Genomic DNA, 13,985 nt, shown 5'->3' with positions numbered 1-13,985 from the left:
CCAGATCTTTTATTTTTTTTTATGTAACAACTTGTCTACAACTTGCCGATCGACGTTTGCACAAAGAAATACCACGATCGACGTTCTTTTGCCGTGTGGATGCGTATCGGGAGGAAGAGATATGGCCGAGGAGTAACATCGGTGGAGAGACTTCTTATGTTCTTACGACGTAATAAAGACTGGCTAAAGAGGGACAGATGCGCTCGCGCCGCCAGACGCGGCGATAAATTCTTCCAACAGCCGATTCTTCTCTCGATCGAACGCGAGTGCAAATACCTTGGACCGGTGATTTCAAAGAAATCAATTTCGTCGAGCGCGATGTCAAAACGCATTAGGATTAGCAAAAACGTTCTTCTCCTCGACAAACATACATCCTCCTTCGATACACCTTACCTCGTCGCACACCTTTCATCGTCCTCGTAAAGGAGAGAGAAAAAAAAAAATCCCCATGGAAAGAAAGACATCCGCTCGAAGAAATTACTTCTCCGTGTCGGCCCATCCGGTTGGTATTATTAATTAATAAACGTCCGCGTCTCTCCGCTCGCGGCGTCTGCGTCCAAGCCTCGACTACATCGTCTCGACGCGTACGCTCGACACGTCCGGACAGATGCTTGCTCGCAGGCGGTCTCTTTATTCGCGAGTCGCGTCCATCTGTTTCGAGAGCGTGGCCGGGTCTCCGAGACGCCAGGATGAAAAACGATGTCCGTTTCCCGATGAATTCCACCGTCCCCTTTGCATATCTATGCGTGCCGCGTACACGTTCGACGCCCGCCCGATTTCTAGGATAAACAAACGAGCGGACACCGTAAACGGAACCTACTTACTTACCAATTAATTCCAACGATAATCAGCAAGGATAAGGAATTTCTCGTCCGTGTTCGATATCTCGAAGCGACGGCGTCGCGTTCGTTACCGTTTCACGCACACATCTATCGATCCCTCTATCGATCCATCGCACGCACGCGTCGAGGGCGCATCGTCGCCTGGAGCGACGTCCGTGCAACGCCGATCGGCCCGTAGTAGTCGGTTGTCGCTTCCCAACTTCTCGTCGATCCGTCATTTTCGCCCTCGTTCTCGCCCTCTCTCCCTCTCTCACTCCCGGTGATGAACGCGAGAGGAGGAACGACAGAGAAGGAAGGGTTGAAAGAGGAGAATGGAGCGGAGGCAAGTCGAAGGAACACCTGTGCCAACTGGGGCGCAACCGGGCCACAGACGGATGGGCAAAACAGGTGGGCCGTCACGCCGGGATTCTTCGCTTCGTCCTCTCGTGGGCCCAAAGGCGCTCCTCTTTAATTCATCGATCTTCGGCCAGGCGCCACAATTTCTTTTCTCCTCTGCTACGTTCTCTGTCGTCATTTCTTTCGTTTTTTTTTTTTTTTTTTTTTTTTTGGAAATTATTTTCCTTACCAATTTCGAGACGAGGAAATCTTGATTATCGATGTTTCTCTTTTTCTCCTTTAGATATTTTTATGTTACGCGGAAGATTCAGCCTCGGTTTTTCTTCTTAACGTCGTAAGTTGAAGCAGAGTCGCGTTGTACGCGATAGAAATTGTTTCTCGAATCGTGTCGTAAACGAGAGGCGATGCGTTTCCACTTATCACGCGTGCAAAGTCTCTTACAGGAGATTAAAAACATCGGCGAACAGTTTAATAATATAATACGATATATCGGCGCGGCTCGAAGATGACTCGCCGTAGTATAATTAACCGATTGCTTTACTTTATATATCTGGTTTCTGCACTTTGCTTATCTCTGTTTAAGAGGCCCTAACGAGCGTGCTCGGGCAACTCGATTCCTCACCTTGAAAATCGAGACCAAACCTGTAGTCGATTCTCTCCTGCAGCCGGAGAGAATCGATTTTTCTCCCTGTATTTTAATTTCGTCCCTGACTTTTCCCAACCAATTTTAATTTTCGCGTGCACGATCCTCGTTATTTATGCAATTGTGCAGCTCGCATGCGGCGAATGGTAAACAGGGTAATCAGTTGCCGGAGAGAGAGAGAGAGAGAGAGAGAGAGGGAAAAAAGGCCGCAGGCGCGGTAAACGCGAATAAAAATTTAATCGGGTGAATTGCAACTTGCAACTAATGCGTGTCTAACCGAGCGCGTGCGCCACGTAACAGTAGCTCGTCCAAGGAACGAAACGTCCAAGGAAAAACGAGAAAAAACTCTCGATTAGAGCGGAGTTACTCGATAAATGTGTACGTATCTCTGTGCGTGTGCTACGTTAATTCATAGAATCGATAACCCACTTACTCTTTTCCTAGCCTCTCAATTTCTTACTTTTACCGCTCGGATCAATTTTCGAAAAAATTTCCCTATACATAACGTGGAGTAACGGAAACCAATAGTATAATTAGGAAGAAGCTATCCATTGAATTTCCGATCATGATCCGATCGCACGGCTTATGGCCGAGATAATCCCAGGAAACGACAACACGGTACGCCGTTCCCTCCAATTAATCCTTAAGCCGATCGACTTCCTTCTCATCGGTTAATTAACGAGGGCGCGTAGATCTTTCGTGCTAAATCTTCCGTCCTTCCGTTCCCTCTCGTCCGTTTTTTTTTTCTTTCTACAAACAATACCGCAACCCCCTCGCCCCGTCTCGAAGAAGAAGAGGAAAGACGAGGAGCGAGCGGTGCTCAAAGGGGGAGAACCGGTGCTCCCGATAAATCATAACATCGATGATGTATCTTCCGCGCGTCCAGAATCTCTCCACCTTCGTTTCCGGGCCGCGGGCGGGGAGGCGATATCACCTGCCGATTCGGCGGCCTACTGGTCTCGCACGCGGCACGCCGATCCTTGCGGTCGTCGGTCGGTAAGCGTCGAAACCGCGGCCAGATGTTCCACCTCGAGCAGGTACAGAGAGAGAGAGAGAGAGAGAGAGAGAGGAGGTGGCGAAGATCGCGATCTCGTACATTACGAGAGTCCCCTTATCGGGTATACAAGAGGCGGTGGATGACCAGCTGCGTATTCACGGCTATTTATCGTCCCTCATCTCCTCTCCTCCGTATATAATAACCTAATCGCACGTTGTATCGTTGTTGCCAACTTTTTTTCGCGGCACCATCTCCCCTTCCTCTAGCGTTTGTCACGCTAGAAGATTTCGGGAACTCGAGTGAAAAACTGTTAAACGCTCTTTTTCCCTTTCTTCCCGGATTCCGCGGAACGAATTAACGCTCGGATCTAATCGTTTGGATCGATTAGGCGATGGATGGACTCCTCTCTCTCTTTCTATCTCTTCGTTAGCCTCTCCGGCCGATCGTTGTTGGAAGGTTTTTATCGAATTCTCTTCTGGCAGCCGGTCGAGCGGAAGAAACGTTTCGTCGAACGGTTAACTATCTATTAACGGCGACTTTCTTTCCGCTAAATGGTATCTCTAATCTTTTGCCTACACGCAACGCTGGCAGCAGGATATCNCCTCTTGGTGGCTCGTCGCGGCCAGCGTAGCGGCAAAAATCGCGTAAAATAATCGCGCGTACTCGGCCCAGATCCGGCGCGTCGAATTTATCGATCTGTCGATCTCCGCATAATGAGCTAATCGGATGTTATATTGTTTGCCGGCGGCTCCTCGCAATCCCTCCAAGGCACGTACAGGAAGGGGAAGGTGTAGGCAGAAAGGCTGAGGGAGAAAGAGAGCCGAGGCGAATTAAATCGAGCCGAGAAAGCGAGGGGGAGGGGAAGGGAGGGGGCGCTTAACAGAAAGCAGCAACAGAACGAGCGGAAAGAAGGATCGGAGCTGTCTGAACGGAAAGGGTGAGAAGGAGGGGCGGGCGGGGAGTAGTAGGGTGAAACAATGAGAGGAAGTGAAGGTCCAACGAGTGCGGCTTCTTTCCATTCCCGATTGCCGTGCAACTTAAACCGAAGAGATATCATCCGTCCCTCCATTCTCTCATCAACGTGGCCGTTAGGTGTACGTCCAACCCGAGATATATCTGCCCCTTACACCGCCTATTATCTCGATCGGCTTGACCTAACCTATGCATCGCGATGCTATTCTAAATTACGACCCCCTTCTCCGTCTCTCTCTCTCTCTCTCTCTCTCTTGATTTCTCCATTTCTTCTTCTCCGGATCGAGATTGATTTCCACGATAGAACCACTTTCGCGGATACGGAAGATATCAACCGTGGTTTCAATCCTTGGAAAACGTGCATTTATTTTGATTCGATCAAAGAATAACAAATTCTGTCGTCAAAATTGATTTTTTCCCACCAGCTTTCCCGAATGCAAGATACGCGATTATTGCTCCAACAGCTATCTCGTTACTCGTCGATAAAGGAAAAAGCTGTTGTTAAGCTACGGTATATATATATATATATATTCTTCGAAATTACCCACCGTAGCGGTAATCTCGTTGATAAGCTAAGCGTTGCTAATTCGTATAATTTGGCGGAAGATGTATATGCACACTTTCGTCGAGCTGTTTCTACGCTATACTATTTACATACGCTGTTGGAACACGCATCCTACGGCAATTTGTATCAATTTAATTTCCGATTCCCGACCGATCAATCTTGAAAATCGTGTGTTGGACACCTGCCACCTCGAGAGCCGAATGCAGGTTGCATGTGTGTCTCGTTGACCGAATCACCGCGGAGGAATGCACCGAGGAGGGCCGTCAATTATGACGATGCGAATAATTTTCCAGAAAAGTCATTCTTCGTTCCACGAGACGAATGGTCACGAATCGCGCATCCGGTTTCGGACTGGATGAATCGGTATCCGCGCTTCCAACCTCTTGCGCGCCACTTTTATCCATCGTGCACGTAAAGGGTATAATCAATTTTTCGAAGAAGAAGAAGAAGAAGAAACCTCTCTCGACTTTCCCTCGCCACAATGGGCTCGCGTGAAATCGGCCGAAGGTTTTCGCGGAAAACATATGGACGGGCAATTAGCACACGGATCCGTGCATCCTGTACCATCGTAATAGCCGGCTAAGTTGTCCAGCTCACGCATGCTGCACGACCTATGCGTGCGTGGCCGATCGGCCCCGTGCGTGATGCTCGCGTCCAAGGGTGTCGATCTGCGCGAATACCTACGAATGGAAAAAGTTATCTAAAGCGTGTTTCCATAGAGACAGAGAGAGAGAGAGAGAGAGAGAGAGAAAGAAAGAGAGAGAGCGAAGGAAATTTATCACGGCTCGTCCTTTTTTTCTTATCGAACCGAGGCTGTGTTCGAAGGAAGCATGGGAAATGCGTGCGTTACGTATTGCATCAGACGGATATCACGAGAGGAGGCAGTCGAAACAATTCCCAAGGCAATGCGGAGAGCAACATATGTAAGTAGCGAGCGGGAAACAAAGCGATCGGAGGCGAGTCGGGGCGAATCGAGGCGAGTTGAAGCGACGGTGCGCCGCGCGTAAGTGTGCGTAAACGCTTGTAATAGGCGGGGAGGGGCATATGGCAGCTGGCGTCAGAGTGACAAGATCTAAAATTAGAGTGGTTGTGTTGCGTGTCGATCGTCGCATGCGCTTATCATACGCCCCCTTCCGGCTTCGCCTTATTTTCATAACTTCTTTCAATTCTTCGCTCTGCCTCCTGTCGTGCTTCTCTCTCTCTCTCGTTCATCGTTTTCTCCTCGCCTTGCGCGCTTTCTCTTTCTATCCCTCTCCTCTTAAGTATCATCGTTTTTCTCTCTCTCTTCGTCCAATTCTCTGCTCCGGTTCGTTCTCCTTTCTGGTCTTTTCCGTTCAAGGGGTCTCCGGTTGAAAAAAAAAAAAAAAAAAAGAGAAACCGTGAGAAGGGGATCGATGATCGAAGGAACTCGAGGATAGACCGCGAACTCGTTGATGGAGTATCATTGTTCGCGGCCAAAACCGAAAAATTTCGACGAGTTGAAAAGGACGCGGGCGGCGAAAGATGTTACGAGACGAGCAATTGCGGTGTACTTGTATCGTTCGAAAGTTTGTTTCACGAGAAACCGTTTTTTTTCACGAATCGAATGTGCTCTCGTTCCCTTCGCCAAAATTTGTTACCTCGAACTTGTTACCTTTCCTCCTTTAGGCGAGCACATTAAACAAGCAGCGCTCGATCATTCGAACAATTTAAAAGTTAGTCGACTCTATTCACTATCGCGAGTTACATTTTCTTTCTTCGCTTCGGTTTCGTTACGTACGGGCCACTTATACAAATCGATGAAACATCTGTGGTAAACGAAGCAGTCTCGCTAGGCAGGCAGAAACTGAGCGCGTGCATAGGAGAGAAAACTAATGGCCATGGCGCGCGTATGTCCACCTGTAATTTAACATAAGTACGAGACCGTAGGTCGTTGCAACCGCGGCCGTTTGTGCGCGCCATGTAGATAAGTGCAGGCTGCCTACTTTATGCAACCGCCCACGTCGTTTCGTGTGCCGGGTAAAAAAGTGCCGGAGGATTTAGGAGCGTCACGGCGTGGACGTTGCGAAACCGTTTCCCCCCCTACCGCAAGGACGTGAAAACGCTGTGGAAATTCCTGCTCGTTGTTGCTCGCACAATCCCATTCAGTTGTACTCGCCTCGTACATGCCTCGCACGTAATTTTCCCGATGAAATAGACATTGCGTTACGTTCCTCGATGAATTTTAATCTTTCTATATATATATATATAGAATGATTGTATGTATGTATAGTAAAAATGTATAATAAAATATATTTGACGACCGAACGTTTATCGTAAAAAAAGAGGTAGTTGCTCCGCTTGCAAAACTGTCGTNNNCTTTTTTTGTTTGGGAGGGGGGGAGCCGTTTCTTCGGGCAAGTGCGCAATCCGAGGGCAATTTAGAGATGTCTCGATAGAGGGTAATTGCTATTCCGTGGGAGCCGAAGAAACGGTGAAATTATAGGCCGTGTCTAGCGCGATTCGGTTCGAGCGTGTGTATCGCCGGTGACTGTATATCTTCACGCGTCGATGAGATCCGACGCTAACGACTTGGCCGCGGAAGAAAAACTTTCTGACCTGTAGACGAAACACGAGGATCGACCGAGCGAAATGGAACAGACGCACTCCGTCTCCACCTATTATCCTTTTATCGGCAGATCCGCGGGTTAATTAAGGATGCACTCATTCCGCGTTGGCGGAAGCTCTCTTCCCACTTTCGAAAGGAGCGTAAACAAGAGTAGAAGTTGTTTATCGCGACTCGATCGCGTGCCACCACGCTCCGTATCCGTTTTATATTCGATTGCTACCGGCTCTCTTGTCTCATTGTTTCGTTTTTGCTTTCCGCGTTTAAGGGCGGAAGAAAGAGAAGGGGGGAGGAAGAAAGAGTGGAGGAGAAGGCGATCGTTTTTTTATCGAGGAGATCGTAGTCGCGAAGACAAACGTCGAAGACAACGGTCGCCTCTGTCCCCGTTTTCACGTTATGCAGAAAGTTGGTCCGGTGTGCGCGAGCCTTCGACGTCTCGTTTCCTGGCGGGTGCAGCTGCCGTGAAATCGCGGATCACGGCCGCGGTGTGAAATCGCGGCTGTCCTCCGTCCTCCAACCTGCTCTCGTTTCATGCGAATTTCAGCCGGTGTTCACTTCGATCCGTGATCCACGTGCCTCCTTTTTTTTTTTTTTTTTCTTTTTTTTTTATGCATGCGCCGATTTCTTTTCTCGCCTCAGCTTTCTCGAATCGGATATAAAAGAAGCCACCTGATCTTGAACAAAGGAAATGAATATCGGTTTTATTTGCTTCCCACGTGTTCGAGCGTGTTTTTTTTTCTTTTTTTCCTTTGTCGTAAGATTTATCGAGTAATCAATCATGTAGACACGTACTCATATTTCAAGGAGTCGTGCTCCTTTGTTTAGTTTTTCAATTTTTACGTATACCGTTCATCGATGCATTTCTTTTAATATCTTTTATCTCTACAACAACAATGAGTATCATTGAAATTCGCAGCAATTTTTCATTTCAAAACGCAAATGTATCGTCTAATTATAGATATTATTGAAATTTTTAATTCACTTACATATTCACGTACCATTTCAAACAAATTGACACATTTACTGTGAGTAATGAAATTCTTATTCTTACATGATATTCTCGTGTATGTTCGTTATAGAGATTTCAAATCAATAAATCTGAAAAAAAAAAAAAAGTAAAGAAAAAGATACGGGTAACAAAACGAGTCGAACAAGATTTATTTACGATACCGTACCGTAAGCGAGAACATATGAAGCGGGGAATCGTGTGTCCTTTTTGCGGACGGCGCAATCTCTCTGAGAATAAGCGGGGATCGCTTACGCCGAGGAATGCGAGGCAAGCAGTGCAAAAGGGCGGTACATCTGCGCCGGCCAGCGAAAAGACGAGCGCGTGTATTTAGCGGTGTGCAGGTTGGTCGTGCACCGGGTTAAAAGGAGGGTGCATATCGCGAGATAGGATCGGCCGCGGTAGCCGCGTACGACCGGCTGGCCGAGATAAACATCGAGCCAAACGAACCTGGCCAACCCCTTTCGGCTGACTTTTCAACCACCTTGCAACGATTCGTATATCGCGGCTGATCTACCTCTCCCTCGCATTTCGGCCCACTTTATATTGTATACACACTATGTATGCGAACAGGGTCCAACGATATATCGCCATCTGTGGCTCATTAGCTTAAGCGGTACAAAGCGAGTAACGTGGTCTCTCGCCTTGCTTCGCTGCGCCTTACCACGTGGGCTCTCGAGAGTTCGCTCGAGACCGCTCCTCGCCTCGCCTCGCCTCGCCTATCACCGACCGCTTAACGGCCATTATACGGATTATTACCTTACTTCTCGAGTGGAAAACCGCCAACTGACGCCGTCTTGAATCCCAAAACGAACGAGGAAGACATTTTTCTATAATATTTCGACTTCTAGTTGATCATTCTCCGTTAAGCGTTTTGTGGTTAAGGTATTGTCTTGTATTCTTTCCCTTGGATGAATCGATTTGTCTTTCTTGTTTTTCTTCTCCTGCCTATCGTATAAAAATGCAGTTGAATGTGATATCGAAGATGGACACACTTTTTAAGATTTAGTTTTTAATTTTACTGCTCGTATATAATTGTTATAATCGATACCATTATAGTAATACCATTTCCAATCGAACGAGGTTATGACGTTATCGAATAATTACACGAGTATATTTTAATTCGCATTGGTATTTACTAGTCGGATTGGAATCAAATATCGAAGCATTGACGCAAATGATAATTATATGATACGTGTACGAGAAATAACAAAAATTCCAATATCCTGGTAACTTGATGACTATGTACTTATATATATATATATATATATATAATGCGTGCGTGAACGAGATGCGCTGTTTCACGAAACTTATTAGCGATGCGCGCGCATCTTAATTAGTTTCGGAATCCTGTGACGCGACACCTGTTTCTGTGAAAATTCGTGTGATTATTTGTTGTCCTTTGAAAATTCTGGAAATCTTTCGAATGTGACTAACCGTTCCAGTTACTTACGGAGCACAAAAGGAAATGTCTGAAGATTGAATAAACACGGTAAGATTTTTTACGAAAATGTTTCTTTACTAAGCTTGCTTACGACGAAGTGACGCTTACCATGAAACATGGTGACAAGCGTTTAAATTACTTGTTGTGACTACAAACGTTTGAGAACGTTTCAGATCGTTCAGAATATTTCTTCAAAATATATTTCTAATTCTTTTTAAGTTTTTATCTTTGAATAATCATAATTAGAAAAATTCGATAGTAATTTTTTTCACTTGAAATACGCGTAATTTTGAATAACGATTTCCTTTTCTCCTAGGTAGCGTTGTCATTCGTGAGAGGACGAGTCCATTCGAGAAGCAGAGACGCGAGTATAGTGATAATTTTTTTGAAATCAGTGGAAATTATATGTGTCAGTTTAAAATACGTAAAGAGAACGATTTCGAACGACGATTGGAGTGCACGGCCGCCACCCACGCTGGTAAGAACACGAACAGGTAGGTAATACATGGTATACAGTGGCACAACAATAGTAGCGTCGTTGTCACAATGACAAGGGAACCGGTATTGAAAGGCAAATGAGAGGCAGCGTTGCTCTTCCTCGCCTTTTAGTTCATCTCCTTTCTGTCGCGCACCCACATCCGTTGCTTTTCAAGTAGCACCCCAAAACACCTTACGCAAATTAATGTCGCATGCTAACAGAGTCTCGGTTCGAATGACCGGGACAACGAAGTGCCTAAGGACAGTTGGCTCGTCATCGTCTTTAATAATGATTCATCGCCATACGGCGCGACTAATTGTTTACCGGTCGTTCACAAGCAGCTTCTTCGCCGTGAATGTTTCTTCTGTTGTCGATACGGCTATGCATATGTATTTTCATGTGGCTTTCTCTTTTGTTTTCATTCTCTTCGACTGCTATTTCATGGCTCGTTTTTTTGTTCCATTCGATTCCCTGGTTTCCTGTTTGCCATTTATTTTCTTTCTGGTTATAATATCTTTTATTTTCTGGTCTGATTCTTAATGTTATAGCAATACTGTAATATTGCATATTCTAAATTAGATTTTAAATAATTATAAGATAAAACACACTCAACTTTTATTTTTATGTTAATTTTTGCAGTAAACATTAATGTTTTTTTTTAAATATCTCTTTTTCTTATTACGTAGCATTCCTATTATAAATTCTGTACAGAGTAACTGCATTGCCAGCACTAGTATTGTCTCGCCATCTATCGTTAAATACAAGATTTACTTTTATTTGTTACATTTATCCAAGCACTTTATAAATAGTTTGTATTAATATTTTTGCATATTTGTAGAATAATATCATATACGTTTTATACTTAAACAATTTTTTAATGTATTTGACTTTATTTATTTTTTGATATGCGATTTTTATCATATATAGGAACCTACATTTTTTTTATCTCTTGATAGAATTTATCCACTGTAGTTACATTGATTATTCTAAATTGACCACTGTTGATCAATTCAATTTATGATTCCTCGTAAAATAATATTTCGAATATTGTAACACAATTATTAATAAAAAGTTAATATATCATAAAACCGTAAATTACAAATTATTGATTGCTGCTATAAATCCATTTATAATTATTTTTCGCAATTGATAAATAATAAAAATAATAAAATAGCAATTAGAATATTTAAACAGCTATAAGTCGAAAATTAATAATATATCATAGTAATCAATAGAATATCATTTAAATTTAATTTTATTTTATAAAAATAAAGTGTTTACTTTCTAATAATTTTTTGAATCCTTCGATGGATAATGTAAAATTAGAATCAGTGTTTATTTGTCGATTGTAACGATCGTGTTAATAATTTTTTTTTATATTCGTTTCATTACATAATACAGTCAATTTCTCTCAAAAAAGGATAAGATAATCATCCATCATATGAAGAAATAATTATCTTTTCTTATTTTTTTAAAATTTTTATTCTTTTAATACAGAATCATTAGATTTTTAAATTTCAAATCTTTATATTAAAATTTTAATTTTTATTGTTATTATATTATACTATTATATTAGTAGAGTTTCATTTTTTCTTATTTTAATTTTTCCAAACAATTTGAACTTTATTTTAAATTGTGTTATTTTGCTTTTTATTACAGATGTTTTACGACTTCTATGATCCTCTTATATGATGATGATCTTTATACTGACTTCTTAAAGCCATAGCAGCATCAATGGTCAATAATCTTCGCATCTAATGGTGAGTTGCATGCATCTTTGCTACTTCAATCATTTAATCATGTCGTCGGACGAAAAGTCCAAATCGACATGATTGATATATGTAGATTTTTACATATATAGCATAGTGACACAGATATTTATTTTTGTTATAAATAAATTTAACTTTTACTTTGCCTAATAGATATTAAAATTTTATTTCATTAAATTAGCAAAATAGACTCATTAAATAGAGTTTGAAATAAAATTAAATGATAAATCAAAGAATATAATCTGTTAAAGAAAAAAGTAGATATTATTTTAAATATTTTTTTAATAAAAATCTCAGGATTTTTTTCTCTTTTATATGCTCGGATGCTGAAATTGTTTTGAAATTGTTATGAGATTTTTCCAATATTTAATATTTATCTTACATTTTTTTTTAATATTTTTAATTTTTAAAATTTAAATAATTTTACTGGATATTATTAATTTGATTACTAATTATATTAAATTTTTGATTTATGTTTCCCTTTTTTTCATTTTTAAGTTCTTATTTTATTTTTTTCTTACGTTTTAAACTGTTCTTATCACTTTATCTTTTAAATTAATTTTTTTTCTTCACTTCCTTGTACTTTTTATCGTATTTTTCATAGGCAGGACGCATTGGTTAGATCTGATAATTAGCATCGTTTTTCTTTTTTTGAAATTTTTTTTTTAAAAATTCATCTTATCAAAATAATTTAGATAACATTAAAAGTATCTCGTTAATAATCATTTCTGAAAAACAATACCAAGCTAAGAACTACGCACAGTTCAATTTAAATCTTTCACGATTTCTTTTGATTATTCGTTTCACTTATTGTTAAACTGGATTGGTATCATATTATGTTATTCACTTATTGTTCGGACTGCAAGTGCCATATTACGCGTATGCTCTCATCGTTCGACATTATTATGGGATTATTATCGTAGGACAATGCATCGTGGGATGCACGCGCAATTAAATAAGAAAATAGATTAATTATTCATCAGAGACATACTTAAAACTCGAGAGCAATGTTACATCTAGATAACTTTTATTAACCAATATAATCGTATATTGTTACAAATGACGGCGACACGATGATCGTGCCGCCTCAACGGATTACAATGAGAAACGGCGTGTCAACGTTATACAATCAAAATGGGAATTGATGAATGAGCGAATTTTTACGAATGTTTACGGTGGTATTCGTCGCTACTCGACTTCAAGAAACTGCATACACGACAACATGTAATTTGTAGAAGTATTTTTTTTTTTTTTTTTTTTTTCTTTATCCTTTGTGTCTTGCGTGTTGAAACATTACTTCTAATCCCATTGTCCGCGTGAAATCTTCCATTTGCCACCTCCCTCCCTATTATCGTATCTATCTGATAGAGTGATGAGTATGTCGGTTGTGCGCGCGTATTGTGTATGTGTACAAACTGTAATTATGCTCGAAGACATCGAAAACTCACTACGTAATGTTAAATGACGAGGTGTCGCGGATTTGCCTTTGCATCGAGTTCCTCGCGGTTTTCTTTCTTTCCTTTCTCTCTCTCTTTCTCTCTCTTTCTCCGTCTCCCTTCGTCGTCCTTACTCGAAATAATTAAACAGAAGAAGTGACTTCTTCGCTCTAATTATACTCTCAAGGAATTCCATGCAATTCCACATTCTCTCGAATCGAGGATTCTCTCGATCGAAATTGAATCGATTTTTCTCGGCAAATCCGCGACTCATTGATTAGGCTTACGGCTACTATCGAGATACTGATGTACATACACAAGAACCATGATCCTCCTGTTCTCTAGAACACGGGCAGAGTATACAAAGACGTTGTTTGCCGAATAAAAACGTGTCGCACGTGCACCGTTGCTCTCAATCACTCGCGCATACGTATTTTCCTCACTCACTCCGATACACGCATTCTCGATAAACGTTGGAAGGGTATTGGCTTCGTATATGTATTTATATTATATTTTCGCTTGTTCTCCATTTCTGCTCGAAAATCCCCGTTTTATTATTATTATTATTATTATTATTATTATTATTATTTATTATTATTATTATTATTTTCTTTTTTTGGTTCCATCTATTCGCGTTCCATGCTTCGTCCTTCTCTTCGCGTATTCCTCTTCGTGCCTTCTTGCTCTCTCTTCTTCCCTCCCACCTATTCTTCCCTATCATCACTTTCTCGACTTTTTTGTTGGTCCTGTGTGTGGCAGTGCCTTGTTAACTATGATTTTTTTTTCTTTTTTTCTTTATGCAAACGTTCTAGCGAATACTTGTTATATTGTCCTTGTTCCTATGGACTCGCATCCCCTTTCTTTCTCTTCCCGATCTTTCGATACACGCTGTGATTCTCGCGCAGAGCGTTGGT

The 13,985-nt window shown here is 41.8% G+C and overlaps 1 protein-coding gene across 1 annotated transcript; it reads left to right on the top strand.

The window, feature by feature from the left end:
- Positions 1-5,125: 5,125 nt before the first annotated feature.
- Positions 5,126-11,759, top strand: LOC116186679 (the record flags this gene model as incomplete). The annotated part of the gene is made up of 3 exons (XM_031514812.1): positions 5,126-5,278; positions 9,705-9,882; positions 11,526-11,759. Coding segments are annotated over 3 exons (398 nt in total), but the record flags the coding sequence as incomplete, so codon positions are not given.
- Between the last annotated feature and the right edge of the window lie 2,226 nt (positions 11,760-13,985).

Source organism: Apis dorsata, unplaced genomic scaffold (assembly GCF_000469605.1).
Source record: "Apis dorsata unplaced genomic scaffold, Apis dorsata 1.3 scaffold_1197, whole genome shotgun sequence".
Lineage (NCBI taxonomy): Eukaryota > Metazoa > Arthropoda > Insecta > Hymenoptera > Apidae > Apis > Apis dorsata.
This window is presented reverse-complemented; position numbering and strand designations above follow the sequence as displayed.